This window comes from Thermobia domestica, chromosome 11 (assembly GCF_964235325.1).
Source record: "Thermobia domestica chromosome 11, izTheDome1.hap1.1, whole genome shotgun sequence".
In the NCBI taxonomy this organism is placed as follows: Eukaryota; Metazoa; Arthropoda; class Insecta; order Zygentoma; family Lepismatidae; genus Thermobia; species Thermobia domestica.
This window is the reverse complement of record NC_137464.1, coordinates 143,340,623-143,362,696: the sequence shown is the minus strand read 5'-3', so window position 1 is coordinate 143,362,696 and position 22,074 is coordinate 143,340,623. Positions and strand designations below refer to the sequence as shown.

Genomic DNA, 22,074 nt, shown 5'->3' with positions numbered 1-22,074 from the left:
TCTTCTATATGCATTATGGTTAGCGTTTTTATGACTTTCTGTAAGATTTACAAATAAGTGTTGTTTAGTTTGGGACTTGGGTTGGAAGAGTAGCTTAGATCGTTTCTCCACGATCGTCAGCAAGAAATCGGTCACGTTTGACTGCACCATACAGCTATGTTATTGCTACGTGCATGAAAAGACATTTTCCCACTCCACTTTGCTCTTTCACTATGTTTTACTTCACACATGTGTATATCACATAATATTAATATAAATCGGGGCCTTTCCCTTTCATTTGCTCAACGTAGTTCATCGGAAATGAATTATTTACTGCTTGTTTTGACTACTGCCCCCTTAATACTGGCAAATTTTATCCCCCCCATTCAAACGCCATCACTGTATGTGTCTACTGCTTTCTCCTGTTTTTTATCTTAGAATCTTCTGCTTTTCCAAGTGACTCGTCTGGCAACACTGTTCCTGCAGAAGCGTCATTGTATGAAAGATTGTTGTACGCAAGTTGTCTGCTGCCAGCATCTGTGCCCTACGTTTTATTGGTAAGTAAATATTTTTGATACTTCCAGTGTAATAATTGAGTTCCCACTAATTAGTGTGTGTAGTTGAATACAGATATATTCTGTTTCTAAACTTAGTATCAAATATTAGGTGTCACAATCAAGTTTGGGTATAAGGCAGATAATACCATCATATCTGGAAACTACTGCACATTTGTGATAGATTTGCACTGTTGCCACACTTGGTACAATTGTACCAAATTCAGCCCTTTTTGTCATTCAACGGCCTGTTGGTTCCACGCTGTCATTTTCAGCCCCTTTTGTGAAAAAGTTGGTACAATTCTACCCAGTTCAGCACCATTTAACAAATACTTGTCACATTTTTAAAAATGTCAGTAAGACTCTTCCTACATCTCTTTCTTGTGATGTCTTTCAGGGAAGGTTCTAGGACCCTGGACCGGTTTTACATTTTTTTTTACAAATGTCAGAATACCTTATATTCTAATTCCATTCTACTATCCTCCTTCGGTCGTGAAATAAGAGGGAATCAGTGCAATAATTTATATTTTTATATTTTATTATAATGTACTGTTTACACACGAACTTGGAGATGATTGATATGTTCCTACTTTTATGTGTTTTTTCATATATGGTCATAACACGATTTTGGTGTATTGGTCACTTTGAAATAGAGGCGCGTTTGATTTCCTTACAATACATACCGAAGATGATAATTGTTTTCCCCTTTAATTTGTGGCCTCTGTTATACTTTCTACGTGCGGGAAAAGTTTTATTTACTTCCACGGTTGTTCAGAATTCTCTTGGATATTTTTTAAAAAGAACACTTTCTTTCTTTGAACTCTTGGAAGAGGGAGCGAGTGTTCTATAACTTTACCTCTTTTAGTTTCGTGTTATAGAGCCATGTACTATAACACTGATACAGGATAATGAATTCAGCCCTTTTTGTTTCAATTTGGTACTATTTTTCAGCCCACTCCAGAGCTTGGACTGTGGCAACACTGTAGATTTGTAAAATGAGTGCGATTCCTCTAAGAGTACGCATTTTCTTTCCTTCAAGAGTACGCGCTCACTCTTGGGGACCGGTGATGCCGTACTTTTGGAGGACTGTGTAGACAATTGAATTTGACTATCAGAGAAGAACACCTTGTCAGATTCTTTTCCATTCTGACACTGCGGGGTTACTTTGAGGCAAAATGAATAGGTTTCTCTAATATAAACTGCATCGCTGTTGATTCGCATAGCTCGAGAAAGTAGGTAGGCCTAGGTATGATGTGAATCGCTGGCGATTTACATGGCTCACTGAAATAATACTAATGTGAAATCACCAATGATTTACATCATACTAATGTGAAATTACGCTATTCCTGAAGTGAATGAAGTAGGACAAAATCTCAGAAAAGTGGGTATGATTACTTTCAGGATCAGAAAATGACAAATTTTAACCTACTGCATGCGAACTAACCTCGAAAAAGAGTCAACTAACATACTGCAATGATTTTTTAAATGGTTTTTGTTTAGATATAGTTCCTTTTTTTTTTAAAAAAAATCCAGAAACTGTCCCAACGTCCGTGCGACGGATAAAGCCAACATTCAGCCCTCTGCAAGAACAAGAATTGGCTTAGTACGTAAGGGACCTAGATTCTATGCTTTACCGTATCACATGCCAACAATTGATGGACCTTGCGTTCGACTATGCAGAGAGAAATCAGATCAACACAACTTCAAGCGAGAAGAAAGCAGGAAAGAATTGGATATATGCATTTTGCAAAAGGAATAATAACATTGCGCTCACCGGAGAAATGCAGCCTTGGAAAAATAATTGGCTTCAACAAAACTGAATACACGATATTCTTCAGCAACTTTTAGCAGGGCCGGCGCTAGAAGTTTTGCCGCCCTGGGCAGTACTTGTGACATGCCGCCCATTTATTATTTTCTTTCTCAAATTTTGCCGCCCCTGTAATCTTTTCTTTTTCAAATTTTGCCGCCTGTCAGATTTGCCGCCCTGGGCGATGGCACGGCTCGACCTCCCCTCGCGCCGGCCCTGCTTTCAGGCAGTGTTACAAGACAAACAACTTCTCTCTCATAGAATGTTTAATATGGATGAAAATGGAATTTTAACTCTCCCAAATAAAATTCCAAAAGTACTTTCGCGAATCGGTAAAAGGCATGTGGGTAAAGTTGTCTAGTGAGAGAGGACAGACGATTACTGTTCTCTGTTACATGTCTCCAACTGGAGTTTACGTGTCTTCAGCTATCATATTTTTCAGAAATAGAATGAAAATAGTGTTGTATGAAGATGGACCTGAAGGTACTTTACCTCTGGTCTCAGATTTTGGATACATAACCAGCGAACGTTTTTCGGATTGGTTGAAACATTTCTCTCACCTAGTGAAGCCAACTCAGAATGATGAAGTGTTGTTCGTTCTTGATAACCACACCACACGCTGCACTTTGGAAGCAGCGCTGTATTGTAGGGATAATTACATTACCTTTCTTTCTCTTCCTCCGCATGCAAGCCACATGCTGCAGCCCCTTGACAAGGGGTTTGGACCTCTGAAGACTGCCTTTGCAGCTGAATGTGACAAATGGATGGTCAACAATCATTGATTACCCGTGGGAAGAATAATACAAAGAGATATTTCTGGCATCATCTACATTGCATACAAAGGGATTGCAACAATTGAGAAAGCTAGGAGTTCGTGTAAGCTACAGGGATTCACTCTTTCAATCCTGACGTCTTGAGCGAAGTAGACTTCCAACTTTCGGCACTGATCGATCAACAGCTATGCTCTGCTGACAGCGAAGAGAATGGTGCAACGACGTCAGATGTTCCAAATGAACCAGTAGCAGTACATCGTCAGCATGTCTGCCTCTTCCTAAACACTCAGGTGTACAGAAAATAAAAAGAGCAGGGAAGAAGTCTGAGATTATGACGTTTCCACAGAGATTATAAAAACAAACTTGAAGCATCCACAGAAGCAACTTGCAAGAGGAATAGGCCTAACGATTAAGTTGATGCCAAGACTGAGGGAAGATATCGTGTTTCTTCAGACCAACCACGATCTTCATCCGAGGAGAATTACTTCTGCCCTGGATGTGATGAGCAGTACACGCAACCCACCATCGAGGTTTAGGTGCAGTGTCATGCCTGCAGGAAGTGGTAGCATGAGGCCTGTTCAAATTATGAGAGCCTCGGGGTTTTTAAGAGTGACAGCTGCTAATGATCATATAAATGTCAGATTTTAGATGCATAATTTTATTGTAATGTTCTATTTGTTTTATTTGCGCATATAAGTTTGTTTAGTTTAAAATTAGTGTCAATTATACTTTGGTATAATTTGGCAGTTTTCAATTTTATTTTGTAATTGTAATTGTAATTGCAGTTTTCAATTTTATTTTGTAATCTAGGCCTAGGTTAATTGTAGGCTATCTTTTGGTTTCCCTCATTATCAAGAATTTGAATACTTATAAATTGTTACAAATATAAGTGTAACATCAAATCAATTTCTCGCAAAACCAAAAACACTTTTCGTATTTCTGTCGTAATTTTCTTTAAATTGTGTAATATCATCTTCGTTTGCTGCCTTGTAATAGTATTATTCCCACATAGCAAATGCGTACTCTTGGAGGACACATTGCGTACTCTTAGAGGAATAGTCCTTCAAGAGTGCGCAAATGCATTGTTTTATAACAATGCGTCTATTGTTGTAACTATTGCGTCACTGTCTTTATATTTGCCTCCAATTTTGACCTTAAGGAACGAATAAAAATGTGTGATAGAAATTATCACTTTGGGTGATTTCCCTTTTCTTTGTTACGTGTTTAAAGACTAAGTGCGTACTCTTTGGAGAACTTCCCTTAATACTTTTACAATTTTAATTTCACCTATTTATTTCGAGACTTTCGAGACGAGACCGAGATTTAGCCCTCGAGACCGAGACCGAGATCGAGACAAGCATTTGTTGACCGACACGAGACCGAGACCGAGACGGCGATTTTTGACTCGAGACGAGACCAAAACAGCTATTTTTAAACCGAGACGAGACCGAGACTGTACAAAGTCTCGTCTCGTCTCGATACCATCCCTAGTATAGTTACATGCTATCATGGCATTCCTTTCGTAACCCTCAGTTAGGAACACCACAGAGTGATAGGACAAATTGACAGACGCTATTTGAAACCATGAAATGTAAGATTCCTTGAACGAATTAATCCGAGATGTTAAAGTATTTAGTGTGTGCCCTATATCGTGCCTCTAATCTGCAGTGTATACATTGTGTACATTTTTTTTGTATCTCATTATGGCTATTGTTTAGCTTGGGGGGCAGATTTTTAACCGATTTTTTTTCGATATTCTACTCACATTCGGATGGGTTATGTTAATAACATTGAATTCAGACAGTATTAGGGAGCGAGCGTTAGCAAGTGAAGGCGGGTCAGAGCCCCGCAGGGCACGTTGTTTTCTGTGTTCGTTATTGTTGGCCCCCCATTACTAAACAATTACCCTCATTACTAGGTTAAGTTAGCTTAGGTTAGTTCTGTTCTGTTAAATAAAAGTGGTAACTATTCCATTAGACAAGCATTCCGGAAAGGCGGGTGCCACTACGTAGCTTTACCCCTACAAGTTTCATGATCAGTACTGGAGGGGGCAAAATGTGGCATGAGGTCAAATATCTGAAAGAAATCACAGCAACCAAATGATCAGCTAATCTTGGGGGTAAGAAAAAGTGGGAGCAGCTGCCCCTTGCCCCCCGAATCGCAAGTGTACATACGCCTACAATGCCTAAGTATTAAAGGTTCAGTGAGTTCCTCCATGCTATCTACCTGCCTTCGCTGTTTGAGGCTCCTGTGCTCAGCAGTGGTCGGATTGGGTGTGGGTTTAACATCTCTTTCAGCAGTGATATTATATGAGATTTGGATCTACAACTTTACAAGGGATCTGAACCCAGGAACTCCTACTAGGAATCGAACCATTGTCTCCCGCGCTGAAGACACGTACGCTAATTATATACCCACAAGGCGCTCTGAGCATGTTTAGAAAACTCACTAATTAACCCTGATACGACAGTAGGAGAAAGTTTCCTCAAAATATATATTAGAAAAGGCACCTTGGAATCCATAATATGTGTGCTGGCCCATTCTTACACTGTACAATTACTAAGGCAGTCAATTAAGCAGAGACTTGTCTATGTTGTTATACTGTAGGTATAGAAAGTTACCTACCCGGAAACGCGTTTTATAATTTGATATACTGTACTTTGTAGTATGCTGAAGAAAAATGTTGTTCCTAAGTGCCGGTATTTCAGCTTCATATTGTAAAAGAGACAGTGACATTGCAGCTATTAAAAGAATATAAGTGCAATTTTTATAGAGCAAGTCATTTTGGTTAAAAAAAAAAAAAAAAAAAAAAACCGTCATGTGTACATACGTCGAGAGTAGTACCTAGGGGCAATAAATCTAATAGTAACTGATTATTGTAACTGTTATTTTCAAAAGTTGATCAGAAAACTTAAAGTGTGTTTGTTTCAACTATGATTATTTTATTTAAATAGAGTTTTTTTTGTTTTATTCATTTATGTTACACATTAATAGATATATATTCATTTAACCTTAACGCCCTCATGCAACAGCGAGGCAATGAAGGACGGGACCTGCAGCTTAAAGGGGATATGAACCACTACTCTTTGCACATACAGAAATCCGCCTTCATCTTCACTCGAATCCAGGGCAGCGGCTGGGTTGAAACTTCACGTCTGGTGCGTGAGTTTTTTCGGTATTCTCCAGTTTCCTCCCACTTTCTTCATTTCGACATTTCATTCATTCCCATCATCACCGTCTCCTTTAGCCTAACCAGAATACCTCTAGGACGTAAAACTCAAAGATTTCATTTTTCAAACCCAGGTTCCTTTGATTACAAAGGAGACCAGCTACAATCTCTTCCACAGAGGACACTTTAAAAATAAAGTACGTTGTACTGATCTTGCATACTTGTGAATATTTTAAGAGTTATTTCAGAAGGATAAAAATACTCAACTGAACAAGCGACATCACTATACATAGTTATACACATTATTAAAATAAATAGGAACTTCAAAACACTACAGAGTACAGAACATCTAATAAAGTCCAAGTTAGGTCACTGAGCCAGAAATACAGCGATGTAATTTAACTTGCATATCAGTAAGAGAATTGAATAACGATATCAATCGTTTGAATTCAGTCGGGCTCTGAATCATTTCTATTATTTTTGTGGGGGAGAGGTTAAACCAATTTTTTTCTTGGGAAAAAAAGTTTAAACCATGTTGGTTTCAACAAGTCAACCCTAGTTTTCAGCAGTCAATTAATTTCTTACAAAATAAACTATGAAATGCAGTATCAAACGGTAGAATCTTTGCAAGCGCACAAATCCTTTGAGCTACGTCGGTAAGGAACCCTCTATTTTAAATGACGAAGCATTATTTCCAGTGCAGCAGGCTGTTCGGACGGAACGTAAGAACAAACATAAGTGACTCGATCAACTTGCAGATTTTTGTTTGTGGAAACTTAGAAAAATACATGGAGTTACGTTTTCCAATAACGCTGCATTGTTGATAGGGTGAGACCTCAAGGGAACAGCATGCTGTACTGCCAGTGTTGCGTTTTCATCAAATATAGGGTGCCTTACCAGCAGGGTTGTCTGATTTAAGCCTGATACTTTTAAAAAGAGTTTGAAGAGAAAAAAGAAAAAAAAACCTCCAGTTCGCTGATATTCATGGTGAAGTTTTGCTCATATTTCAAACGACCTGTGTTAATTGCATCTAATTTTTACCTTGTAATTAAGGTGTCCAGACTTCGATTCCCAGTGGGACCACATTTTTTTCAGGTGCAGTGCTCTTCCCGCTCGTCGAGTGACTAGCACGCGTGTCTCTGGAGCACGGGATCCCGGGCTCAATTTGCGGTGTTGGGACTTCACTTTAAAGTGTAGGCCCACGCCTCATATAGCCTCGCTGCTGAAAAGGGGTGCTAAACTTCAATAACCAAAACAAATCAATCTTCCAAGTGCATTCCAGAACGTTTCATTCAAAGGAGTTGTGTTGTTTAGTTTAATTGGTTACTGAGAAATTTACAAAAGGAATTATCATTTTACAGAACAAGAAATTGATGATGAGGCATTTCCCTTGCTTACATATACAATGATAGAAAGTTTGTTTACGAAGATTGGACAAAGAGCAAAATTTCTCAACAAATATGAAAACTATAAGAGATCCCTGACTGTTTCACCTGTGGATATAGATGTAGGACTTGAGAATGTCCAGGTACTGTAGTATATAAAATGTTTTTGTTTAAAAATTATTATTGCCGATTTCGTAGTAGCACCAATTCGAGACACGATCATAAAATGGATACATGTAGATTGGTTGATTTAAATACTCCGTATTATTCAAATAATTGTTTATTTGTGAATAAAATGGTTTTTGTTCATTAACCTAGGGTTGTTCAATTCTGAATAATATAAGTTAATACAAAGCCCTAATAATGCAAAAATGAGAGTGGATTTTAAAACAAAAATGGGTGCAATTGGAAACCAAAAGTACTAGAATGTAAATAATGTTCATTTTGAACTACCAACATGTTAAGGCAGCTGCACAAGAAAATGTTTTATGTTTTTTTTTTTTTTTTTTTTTTTTTTAATTAATGGTGGAACAACCAATGTTGGATCACTTGATGTGGACTGACCCAGCTACTACAATTCATCAATACTTCGAGTACAATTCTTCAGTGCTCATCCTCAGGAAAATTTTAATAACTACACCATTCTACGTAGCTGGATCGTCACATGCTATGATTTACTACAGCAGTAACAAAGTCATTATTCTTAGTTTCTCATAAGTATTTTATTATGCTGAAGTACATGATGAGCCAGCTACAACATGATCTTTAAAACCTCTCTGATGATGAACATTCGAAAATAGTGCTCGAAATATTGAATATATTTGAAGAATTTTGGTAGCATTACGAATAATTTCACTAAGTGACAGAGACTAATACGTGTTCTTTACGTTCCATTCCCAATCATAGATATTATGTTTATTTTATTTCATCACATTGAAACAATGAGGAACATATAGAAAGCTCTCATTAACTATATTTGAAGGGCTTGGGATAATATATATTTACCCCGAAGAAAAAGCAATATTTGCGCTGCAATATCGTACAAAAACGCTAGTCAAGGCAAGAACACTATGTTTACTGCCGTCTAATCTCGGTGTTTGCATATTCGTCAACAGGAATGGGTCATAAGATACAGTAGTGCCCACCCCCCTTATGTCCATGACGCACCCCCCAACTGTCTGACTTACCTCCCTCCCAGCCTGATCGTATAATTATCGTATAGTATCGTGGTATAAAGGACAGAAGAAAAATTTATGCATTGTGTTTTCCGTAGCTGTTCTTGCTTGAAAATAAAATCTTCTTTTTGATTAATTTTTACACCCCCCTCAAACATATTTATATAGATTTTTACCCCCCAAATATTTCAATGATGCAGTTTGCGTCATACCCCCACCCTTGTGGGCACCCCTGTAAGTTTACTGGAATCCTAAAATAGTAAAATTTCAATTTTAGAAAAGGAAAATCAGCCATATTGTCCCAAGCCCTATCTTTGTAAAATTCAGTACACCATTTTGAGAAAAGTAGAAATGTGCTATTTGTTTTTAAATATTTTGAGAGAAGACTGATCATAAAACTGTATAATTGTATTATAGGTTGTAAGAGAGATATTAACACAGTCTCTTATAAGAAGATCTATTTTAAAATCTTATCAAGATAAAAATAAATTGGATTGAAAAGCAAGGAGACATATTGTATCCATTGTAGTAGATCATTGCATGGAGTTACGGTGTGGATTGTAAGTATACTTTTAGTTATTGCAACATTCAAGTAAGTGATAATTAAAGACCAGTAATGCCATATTTTACCCTTTTTACAGGAAATCGTACATACATATCATTTATTGTGATCATTGTCCATTTACCATTGTATTGGATGCTTTAGTTTTGTCACTTTTGTATCAAAATTCAAGTCATATTGCTTGCTGTTCAATAAACGTAGGAATAACTTGAATAAACGTAGGAATACTCTTAACTTACGTTTTCGCAGTTTACTCGTACGGTTCAGTGTGCTTCTTTTACTTTATTCGCTGACGTCCCAAACTTGCTAACCTGGACGGTTAGTTAAGGTAGGTTGTTACGTTACTTTTTAACTCTCTTAAAAAAATTAATCTTCAAATATTCTTATAAAATGTTTGGATTTTCGAAAAATGTGGGTTGTTTAGTTAATAATATAGTTTTTTAAATCTTTATGTTTTCTTTCAGGAAAATAGTAACGAAATTATAGATTACTGTCAATCATTTCAATACGTAAACCTAATAAGCTTCTTAGAATAAATATGATAATGAGGTTAAATTTTAGTTAGTGAATTATCACACTTCGTCTAACTTATTCACTGAAATTGGAGTGTAGCTATAGATAGCAGCATCTAGTTTAGCAATTTTTAACCGTCTACGAAGAAAGTAACAGAGGAAACTGAAACCATAATAGTAAATGACACACATAATTTATACTTACAAGACAAGGCTGTTCTTATTTCTATAACTTAAAAATCATTAATGAAAAATAATTTTGAACGTAAACGGATGTAATAGTATCTATAGTGACACGTAAAGAATGCTTAATTTTCAGAAATATAGTAATTTCGGGAGTTGTGAAAATTCTTCAAGGTTGTTAAAAACCGAAAAACGCAAATTTTAATAAGAACATAATAATTCGTATTACCCAGGGGTGTAGCCAGCAGGTTTGTGTAGGGGGGGGCCGTCGTTTTCGAGGGGGGCCAGCTACAATGTACAAAGCCAAAAAAATGTGTTGCTGCTACTGTTTTTGAGGCCTGAAAGAAAGGAAAATTTTGGTTTCCTTCTGGAAGACTAAAAGCACTATTTTAGCTTCTTCTTCTTCTTCTTCTTCTTCTTCTTCTTCTTATTATTATTATTATTATTATTATTATTATTATTATTATTATTATTATTATCCATAAATTATATTCAAGATAGCTTGCTTAAATTATACTTAATCAAGAACTTCTGCCCGGGACCAAACGCTATACTTTTGTGCATAACTATAAAGGTAACCAAGAAAGTTTTGTCCCTTTTCGTGGAGGTCTGTGTTCAATTGGACCTCACACTGTGAGTTGAATGCGAGTGGAGATAAGGCGAATGTCAATTGTTGGTGTGGATATATCCAACATACTACCTGGTTGTAGCAATTCAGACACACCGTGAACTTGCGTAAAGACAGAGGGAACATGGGATATCCACAGAGCGTCATAAGAGCATGTATGCTGAACGAGTTCAAATGGAGGTCAAACACCGCTGTAGCGGGACAGAAGATATGCCAGGCCTTTGGTGAGGGTGTCGTGACGACGCGGACATTGCAGCGATGGTTTAACAAGTTTAAGAACGATGACGAAACACCCGAAAACACCACGTGCCAGAAGACCGACACATGTACAAAGAGGAACTGGGACTACAATTCAGTATGTGGTGAAACCACTCGGCAGCACATCCATCAACTTGTGTAGCACTACAAGTTAGGTCGATGGGTCTCTCATATTTTGACTCCGGGCCAGAAGGCAACGCGGCAGTCGCCTGTGTTTATTTACTGTTTCGGAGCCATTTCTGGACAGGGCGCTGACATGTGATAAAAAGTGTCCTATACGAAGCTCCACGGTGCCGTCGTCATTCGTTAACATCCCATGAACAGATTTCAAAACAGCAGAAACCAGCACTGTACCAAAAGAAGTTCCTTCTGTATGTTTGGTGCATCGGGAACTGCTACCAGCTGGTCAGAGTATCAATGCAACTGTGTACTGTCAGCAGTTGAGCTGTGCTCAACAAAAACTCAAAACTCTGGAGCCATCACTTCTGAATTGCAAATGGGTCCTCGTTTACGGGACAACGCTAAGTCCCACGTGGCTAGGATGACTCAGGACACCATTTTCCGCCTTGGATGGGAAACAATATTGTAACCACTATATTTCCCGGGTATTGCACCGTCCGATTATCACCTGTTCTATTCTTTGGACAATCACCTTAGAGGACGCCAGTTCAAATCCCTAGTAAAAGTCCAAAATGCACCTGATACTTTCTTCGTTTCACAGCCCACCAAGTTCTACTGCGATGGATTGCATAGCCTTCCAGAACGTTTTCAGAAGGTCGTCGATGCTGATGGGGACTATTTTTGATCTTCCAGGTTAGGTGACATATCGATGTTCGAAGGTGGTGGGTGAAAAAGCAACAAAACTTTTCTTGGTTACCTTTATATTTAAATTTAAGACCTTGTATACAGAACCTATCTACACAAGATTGATTTTCTTTGAAATTCCACTTAATTTCTTTATGGTTTCCTGACAAAAATATTTATTTATTATTTGTGACTAAAAAAAAAATCATAATTATTTTATTACACTGAGTAGAAATAAAAGAGAGCGAATGAAATCCAAATTGAATAAAAGCATTGATTCTCACCAAATTTTCCATCCTCTATGTCTTTTAAAAACACTTGTTAAAGCATATAAAAATATACTGTACTTACAAATCAGTTTAGTACCTTTGTTTTATGGCTGTATTTGTAGTACCTTGTAAAAACGTTTGTCTTCAAACTGTCAAATATAAATAGCAGTAAATTGTGTAATCTGCTGTCGCATAAAAGTATCCTATTTTTCGATCGGTATGGAAGAACAATATTTCTCCATACTATTTTACCATCAATTATTAATTGTCAGTAAACTTTTGTTACTTTTAAATGAATGAAGCGAGATAATTTTACTATGATGTTCTAAAAGCTGGTGATTTGGGGGGGGGGGCAGGAAACCATTTGGGGGGGCCTGGCCCCGATTCCCCCCTTGGCTACACTCCTGGTATTATCCGTAGGGGATATATTTTGTTGCTCCGTAAACTGAGGGGCGTAACCAGCGTATTGCAAAAGGAAAGCTGGTTGACAAATATAGAAACAGAAGATTTTTTTAAAAAGAGATAGGGACCGTAAAACATTACCATTCATCACGTACTTTGTATCAAACAGAAACTAACAAAGGTAAGAAAAAGTTGAAAATCATACTTTAATGAGATTTTGTATAACCAGTGTTCGTTCCCTTTTATTACATGAACACATATTTTACAATAGTTATATGTGTAAGTCATCCCGACAGTGGTAATGATGCGTGGGTTTCTTTGATTTGTTTTAATTATCATTTAGCGTCCCATTTCAACAGCGAGGTTATATGAGACGTATACCTAAAGTTTAACGAGAAACCCGAACCGCTATCTTTCAATGATCTTCCACCGAAATTCAAATCCGGCACACCGTGCACCAAAGGCATACGTGCTAGCCATTAGACCAATGGGGAGGGCTAAAGTGCGTGGGGTATGTGCTTGGTGGTGAACAAATACGTTCTGCGTTTGTTTTCTCCCACTTTTTTTCATTTATGCATTTCGTTTATTATTGCTATCACTTGTATCTTTTAACCTAAAACAAGTATTTTATTTTTTAGTTGAACGTCTCACGATTACGACTTTTAGGCTAAAGGAGTGATGATGAATGAATGTGAATAATTGTAAAATTAGTTATTTTCACTTCCACTGGAAATCGAACCGAGCACCACGTACATACATGGCGCACGCGCTTGATACTAGACTGTCGGGGAGGGTTCTTTAGCCTACAGGATATAAACGTGGAACGTTAAAAGTGTAAGCCATCCATAGGTGGTATTATTGAGTTCAAAAATTAAATAGCAAGAATTTTATTAATACTTTACTTTAGGAATATTGTTAAAAATTGAATGAGTTAAGGAAAAAATTGTGTTACTTTTATTTACGGTGAATGTGAAGCACAATTCTAAAAGTATGATTTATATCATTATTCGTTTTCCAACCAGATATTATGTTGTTCTATTAACTTAAAAAACTTAAGTGACGTGATTATAACTTTTCACATGATTAGACATTCACATTAACTTATTATTAACGATCTACCATGTAATATTGCTCCAGCAGAACTATCCCTTTATGCAGACGATGCTAATATCATAGTAAAAGGGAACACAAATGAGGATGTTGAAGGTAATGCAAATGAAATCCTTCATAAACTATCTCAGTGGATTAAAGAAAATAAGCTGAAATTAAACATTGAAAAGACACAAGCAATCAATTTTCATCATATCCGCAACAAACATACGCAGCCTGTTAATATTTCAATTGAAAATAACGGAATAGACTATGTGAACTCCACTAAGTTCTTAGGAATCTGGATAGATAAAAATCTCTCCTGGGATGTACAAATAACTAAACTTGGTAAAAAATTAAATCAAATTTATTTCGCAATTAAAGTACTCAAAAATGTTTTAAAAGAGTCTACTTTAAAAACGATTTACTTTGGATTATTCCAGTCAAATTTAACATATGGCATTATATTTTGGGGAAACACACACAAAGCCAAGGTAATTTTTACAATACAGAAACGAATAATAAGAATGATGGCGGCTGCTAAACCAAAAGATCACTGCAAACCAATATTTAAAAAATTTCGTATACTCCCAGTACCTTGTTTGTACATTTTAAATCTACTGATATTTGTAAAAAGACATTTAGAAGGTGTTCTTACGCGGGTAGAAGAAAAACATGATCATGATACAAGAAACAAACAAAACTTTTCCATTGTAGAACACAGAACCGTATTATATGAAAAAGGGTGTAAATACGCGGGTATCATGCTATACAATAAACTTCCCAAAGGTATAAAGACTCAAAAATCTGTTGCTAAATTTAAAAAAGAACTACAGAAATATTTACTAAAACATTGCTTTTACTCGATAGAGGAATACATGAATTGCTAACAAAAAAAAAAAAAAAAAAACTACATTATCTATAGTAACCACTGTCGTTGCTTGTTTTTAGCATTTGATATATGTTCAAGGATTTCTACATACACTGCAAGTAATAATTACTCTTACTTTATTTTTAATAATATCATGCAAAATGTAATGGATAAGATGTAAGGTATAATGTTTAATTATTAACCTAGTGTGTGTAATTTTCATTATTATTGTTCTTTTTTACTTTTGTGTTTATATATAAATGACGTGTCCACTTCATATGCATTGCAATCAGTGCTAAATGTATGAAAAAAGGACGAAATAAATACAATACAATACAATACAATATATCTGTCGTATAATAATTGTCTAAATTTTCAAGGTGAACTGCCATCTTCCTCAGCGACACTTTCTTATACATTAACAGCAAATTTTTTACATGTAGTGTGATCTAAAAGAGAATTAATGTTGACGTTGGAAGTGCCTGCTGAAGAAGATAGAAGATCACATTGGAAGTTTCGATAATTTCTGTATGACAGACATATACCAAGATTAGTTATGATATACCAAGATTGCTCTTATAAAGTGTTAAGATTTTGTTATTTCGTAAGATTTACTATCAATCATAAAATGTAATTTGAGAATTGTTACTGTTGATAATTGGAAAACGTTTCAAAAATACGATGGGTGTATAAAATTTATGATGTGACTCCGTTTTCTTTCGATTCAGATTCTGAAGCTTACTTGATAGTGGAAAATCAACCATCAGATGATTACCGGACTGCAGAAGAAAGCAAACACTGATTGAAGTATAATTGTGGACCAAATGAAGAAATTTCAGTCCATTGGAGGAATCCTTCGACACGGGAGACTACAGTTCAGTTCAGAATGGAAGCTAATGTTTATTATGTAACATTATACGGTTCGTGCATGCTATATATAGCTTCGATGATAAAAGATACGTTGAACTTGAAACCAGTTAATCAACCAAGAGGAATGCCTATAAGTAGACTTGCATTGTGATATCTTCCACTGAATTGAAGACTTCTGTTCTATTATTGTTGTTAGAAAATATTTACATTATGAAATGAAAGGAAGTCTGTAAGTTTTACGTCCCAAGGTTGTACTGGGTAGACTAAGGGAGACTGTGATGATGAAAATAAATGAAATGGTGGAATGAAGAAAGTGGGAGGAAACTGAAGAACCACGAGCAAACCCACTCAAACGGTGCTTTTCTACCACAATACCCACTTGGTGTGAGCTGGGATCGAACCAGAAGTGAACGCTCTACCATTGAGCCACTGCTGTCCCCAGCATTTACATTATTTCATAAATGATGTTTGGAATTTCTCATTATCATATTTAGGACAAAGAGATAAGAATCACTATTGTCTTCAATATTAATTGTTTAAATTTTATACTAGAAATACCTGGAATCAAAGCAGACTGAGGGGTGTGCTCGAAGAGTTTGATAAGAACCAAATACTTGCATGAATAAGCGATTGAGGCAAAGTTCATATGTAAAATCGCATCTTCCAACCATCTGCTAAAATTTCCTTTTTAATATTTTTTGAATGTGTTTTCTTTTATTATTATTATTATTATTATTATTATTATTATTTTTATTATTATTATTATTATTATTATTATTATTATTATTATTATTATTATTATTATTATTATTATTATTATTATTATTATTATTATTATTAAGGGGCCGCGGTGGCTCAGTGGTAGAGCGCTCACCTCTGGTATTTGCAGTTCAGGGTTCGATCCCTGCTCCCGCCAAGTTAACTTTGTGGTGGACAAACACTGTGTGCGTGGGTTTCCTCGGGATTGTCCCGTTTGCTCCCACTTTCTTCATTCCATCATTTCATTCATTTCTTATCATCACCATCTCAGCCTACACGATATAATCGTGGAACGTAAAACTCAAAGATTTCATTTCATTTTTTATTAAATTGTTAGTAATTGTTACGATGATTTAATTATTTTGAGGAAAGTGCATCTGGTATATAGAAGATCGCAATGAAAGTAACCACATTTTTTCGACAGCTCCGTAAATTCTCTTTCATTGTGTTTGGTATTATCTACCTATCATTTACGAAACAGAATTTTGAACTTTTATAAAATATGCGTTTCACATACACAAAGGCTTCCATCTGCACAAGATATCTTCAACAAAGGATATGGAGATATAAGTTTACTCATTTCTATAAACAAATAGCTTTTGTCTTCCGTAATGACTTAAGTATGATTGTGCCTATTAAAATATTCGGTAGTATTTTTTTGATTATGAGATATAAAATATCAGAACATAGTGGCACATATTTCATCGAAACCACGTCAGATATCTTCAACTGAAAAACACATCATCAAACAAATGGCAACAATACCTTTCCAAACCATATCTCACTTTTCAAATTTCTCGATTTGCTGAAGAAGGTTCCAGGGGATACGGAAATTGTACAGTTGATAGCATGTACAATTTCCATTAATAACTGCTTTATAATTTTTTTATCCATTAATAACTGCTTTATATGTTACGTGTTATTGTGTTAAGTAAATGAGTACGTATATAAACAAGTGTTAATTTTTATCTATCAATAAATGCTTCGTATGTTACGTTCGATTGTATTAAAAGAAGCGAAGAAAATACGGTTAGGTGATCTTATAAAACTTCAAATACAAAAAGAATGTCACATTTCTGTAACTGATATTTTGAGTGTTGTAATAAAGTTCTTGAAATGAATCACTTTCACATTTTTATATTTAGTATTTGCTGCCAGATTTCATATTGTAAATTGTTAAATTTTTGTAATGAATATTCAGAAAGTTACATGTATTTTCATTCCACTCAAACTGGTTGACATACAGTTATATTTACATTTTTAAAACTTTGACTCAGTATCTGATCAATCTGTCAGAATTTGACAGTCAACACGTTGGCCATCCCTGATGTATGCAGCGTAACTGAGGAATTTGAATAAATTCAAAGGGAAAGATCTAAAGAGCTTAATTTTGAAACTCCGTCAGCAAACAAATAAAATACTTCAGAACACTATTGTTGAATTATCACTCGGAAATATATACCCACTCTAACCTATAACATGAATGACTTCATTGATTTGAATGTGAATCTAAGTTAATTGGTATTTTAAAATATAAACTGAAATGTGTCAATGTGCTTGTAAGGATAATTTCGATGCTCAAAGATTGTTAATATTCACCACTAATAGAGATACATTTGTCCTACCTTAACAATGCTAAATTTTAAATTTTTTTCAATAATTGCCATAAATATGAAACTTTGTCTTAAGAAACTACCCTAGGGGCCAATTTGTGCACTTTATCACTTTGGTCTTGATTCATTTTTGGCAGCTATCATTGTTGGAAAGTTTATTTTCAGTAATTTCCACAATTATGAAATTATATCTTTCAAGCGTTGTCTCAAGGATTCCTTACACTACAAATACGTAAAGGCAAATGAAAAATGAAATATTTAGTTTAAGATCCCACGATTATGCAAGCTAAATGCTAAAGGAGACGGAAGTGAATGGTGAAAGAAATAGTTGAATGAGAATGTGGTAGGAAACTGGAGAATCCCCAGAAAACCCACGAACACGATGTTCTCCACCACGAACTTACTTGGACGGGAATCGAACATGCGACCCTTCGAACAAAGGTAATTTCTCTATCGCTGAGCCACCGTTCCTCCCTAAATGGCACGCTCAGCCCTTAGCACCTCCAGGGGCCTTGGAAAGATTATCGAGCCTAAAATGATTTAGCACTGACTTTTATAAATCCACCAATTCAACAATTAATAATATCGTGCAAACTTTAATACGTGCAAACTGTAAGATTGTAGTAATGAAAGAAAAGATGAAATCTTTAGTTTAGCGCCCCAGAGTTATGTAACTGCTAAAGGAGATGGATGAAATTGCAAGTGAATGATGATGAAAGAAATGGTGGAACGGGAAAGTAAGAGAACAAACTTTTATTTTCTTTAGCACAAATAATTAATTGATTTCCAGAAATTTTATTATAATTAGCAATTAAAAACTGAAAGGGTGATCACAAACTCTTCTTGCCCAGGACCTCGCAACAATTTGTTACACGCTGCCATACATCATTAAAACAGGAGTAGAGTGACTGAATTATTTTGCTCTGTGGTTTAAAAGTAATAATGCAAAACAGACAATTATTGACTTGAAGAGATAGGATAGTTTAAAAATTCTGACTGGGGAATAAAATCTTCATTTTTACGACGTCCTTCATTATCGCAGTCTTGTAGCCAACCTGGAACGAAAGAGATTCAGCCCACTGAAGATTCTTTGCGAATATCATTTCAATGTGAATTTCGAACAAAGATCTAAGCTTATCTTCATGCTTACGTTACGTCAAACAACTAACATGTAAGGTGGAAATTATTCAACTTTTTTCATAAGATGTAATCCAGCTGACTAATTAAAATTTTACAAGCTTTATATGTTATATGTTGATTGATTAAATGTTGCACCTGATAATATGTAGTCGTTACTGCTTGTTACATAGTATTAGCGTGTGTAATGGTTGTATGGGGGAGAGGAGTATTTAAACGCTAATATTCTAAAGTGAAATATTTACATAAAAATTAGGATAATTAAACATTTTCAATAACTCCCTCTTAGACTTCGACTCTGGTTATAGGTCGATTACCGGTGATTACTGAAAGTTAATGATATTGAAATATACAAAGGAAGTTAGTATAGTGTCTAGCAAGCATTTCTGCTTTGCAGCAAGTCTCAGGTTCGATTCCCTTGAGTGAAGTTTGAACGCATTGCCTCTCTCCAAAAGAGGTCAAACAGCAAACTCCAAAACAGTTTCTTTTAAGGAAGCTTGTCCTCCTCCCTCGCGTGCCCTCGTTCTCCTGAAGGAAGTTGTCTCTAGCCATCGTGCACCCTCGCTCCCGCAGTAACAATTGACCCTCACCCTTTTTCACCCTCGCCATCGAAGCTTTTCCTCGCCCTCGCGCACCCTCACCCCCGCCATCGAAGCTTGTCCTCGCCCTCTTCGTCGAAGCTTTTCCTCGCCCTCGCACACCCTCACCCTCGCCATCGAAGCTTGTCCTCGCCCTCGCTGCCGAAACTTGTCCTCGCCCTCGCGCACCCTCATCCTCTTCGTCGAAGCTTTTCCTTGCCCTCGCGCACCCTCACCCTCGCCATCGAAGCTTGTCCTCGCCCTCGCGGCCAAAACTTGTCCTCGTCCTCGCGCACCCTCACCCTCGTCATCGAAGCTTGTCCTCGCCCTCGCGCACCCTCGCCCTCGCGTCACTGTGGGCGAAGGAACTTGAGGGTGAGGATGCCCTCGAGAGGGCCACCCTCGCGAGGGTGAACATCTCTGGTTATAAGTAGAGGATCTGCCCATATGTATCTTCATCCTATTAAATCGATGAAGCCAAAAAACAACCGAGCACCGGCACGTTTGATTGGCTACTCTTGTTTCTGCCATCATGTGATTGACTACTTTCGTTTCCGCCATGATTGTTGGCTCAAAACAATTGCGATCCTATTGGGTGGAGTGGAGGGTGGCGAAACTGTGATGTATGGCTTCATGATTTTGTGGTAAGGGCAGATCATCTATTTTATAAGATCCTTTTCGTCTCTCCCTGTAAGCAATCATTGTAGTGTAGTGTGTGCCTAATTGATTTTCCAAACAATTAGCTTTTCGGATGAAATTATTTGTTCTTCTTTATTATGTCTGAGCCTAAGAGACCTCGAACTGTTATAACAGACGAAAATATTAGCTCTGTACTGTGGAGAAGAATCTGGCTCAGAACCTTGTGTAGAAACTTTCAAAACCTTTGTTCAAAAGTGGAAGGCACATTACTATGGAAAATTATTGTTCAAGTGTTGAACTTGCTCAGTACCTGCTAACTCAGAATCACAGTCTCGTTGGAACGATGAAGAAGAACAAACGTGAAATCCCGGACATTATGCAACCTAGTAAATCTCGTAGTCCATTGATATCTGTCTTCGTATTCAACGGAGACCTAACGATCGTAAGTTATGCACCTAAGAAGCAAAGCTGTGATTTTACTCAGCACGCAGCATCATGATACCGCTGTATCTGACACAGATAAGAAAAAGCCAGATATAACAAGACCAATGGGAAGGTGGATAAATTTGACCAAATCGTGAGAGAATTCACAACAAAACGGCAAACAAGAAGGTGGCCATTAGCTGTGTTCTTCAATATGGTAGATGCTTCTCCGCTGAATGCATCTATAATTTTCAAAATTCAAAATCCAGATTTATGCAATAAACTCAATTCGAGGGGTAAATTTTTAACCAGCCTTGTCGAGGACATGGTAAAGCCTCACATGCAGCGAATATGCGAGATGTCAGCACGGTTAACAAAATCAGTGACTGAAGCAATGAAACACTTTGGAATCTCCAAAACTGAAAGGACTTCAACAATTTCAGCGTCATCTGCAAACAGAGAAAAGCGTTGTCGTCTTTGTGATAGGAAGAGGGACGGAAAAAGTAGACTAGTTTGTAAAAAATGCAACGAACATTTTTGTGCAGAACACCAAGCAGTTATTTGTTGCAATGTAAATAAACGTGAAAAAACTTAGTTCTCTTGTAATAATGAGAAATATGTTGAAATGTACCAAATGTGAAATTGTATTTTGAGCATTAATAAAGATTAAATTGTAAACCAGAAGAGGATTTGCTTTTTAAATAAATATTAAGCGAAATAATAAATTGTTAGGTTAGGTTAGGTTAGGTTAGTGGTCATTGTAAATGGTAACAGTAAATTGTTAGCCGTGAGTTTCAATATCGATACAATCTACGATATTAGGTTAGGTTAAGTTAGTTGTGATTGTAAATTGCAATAGTAAATTGTTAGTAGTCATTTTCAATGTAGATACAGTCTAAGATGGTCATTATAAATTGTAATATTAAATTGTTAGAGGTAATTTTCAATATAGATACGGTCTACGATATTGCGGCCTATGAGACCCCATGGAAAAAGAATACGAAAAAATTTAGGACAGAAAATAGGGGTTAAAACAAATTATTAGAACTTGTTTTAAAGAATTGATTTTGTTTAAAAAAAATATATACCTTTTTAAGCGTTTTGTTTTAAACACGTGCATTTTTGAAGATTTGTTTTAAACATGTGTTTATTTTTGTTTTATTTGATTTTTGTAAAAAAAAAAATCTGCTAAAGAAAGAAAATTTTCAAAAAGTGCTTCCCATTCTGAAGACTATTTTCTTTCCATGTCAATGTTATGATTTCCCGTGGCTACAGCAGCAGGCAATTGGTGATCTACAATTTATTTTGTTTCATTTCTCCGTTGTTTTTGTCGTTTGTTGTAATGTTTAAATACTTATCAATTAACTTGCGAGAAAGTATCGTAGTCGAAGATTGGACTACTTGTAGAAATTATATTAAAAATAAATAAAAGAATTATCATGGAAACAAGTTTTTGTGTTGTATACAGAAAATAGTTTTTCTTTTCTTTTCTTTTTCTTTTTTTTTTTTTTTTTGGCTAAATTGCGGTTCTGAAATTAAAATATAGCAGGCGTTCGTTGATACAGTACATGTAGGTAATCAGTCTATGTACTACTATGAGCAAAATAAATTACGCGTCTCTTTATTTTGAAGATT

At 36.2% G+C, this 22,074-nt stretch overlaps 1 protein-coding gene and 1 long non-coding RNA gene across 2 annotated transcripts; both read left to right on the top strand.

Annotated features, from left to right (window-relative positions):
* Window positions 1–485: 485 nt before the first annotated feature.
* Window positions 486–17,307, top strand: LOC145663673 (uncharacterized). Its single transcript, XR_014127223.1, has 4 exons — window positions 486–536; window positions 7,644–7,810; window positions 9,260–9,402; window positions 15,149–17,307. It is a non-coding gene; the product is annotated as an uncharacterized LOC145663673 (long non-coding RNA).
* LOC145665297 (uncharacterized) lies at window positions 2,682–3,122 on the top strand. Its single transcript, XM_081732590.1, has one exon. The coding sequence runs from the start codon at window positions 2,682–2,684 to the stop codon at window positions 3,120–3,122; it is 441 nt and encodes a 146-aa protein (XP_081588716.1).
* Window positions 17,308–22,074: the final 4,767 nt, after the last annotated feature.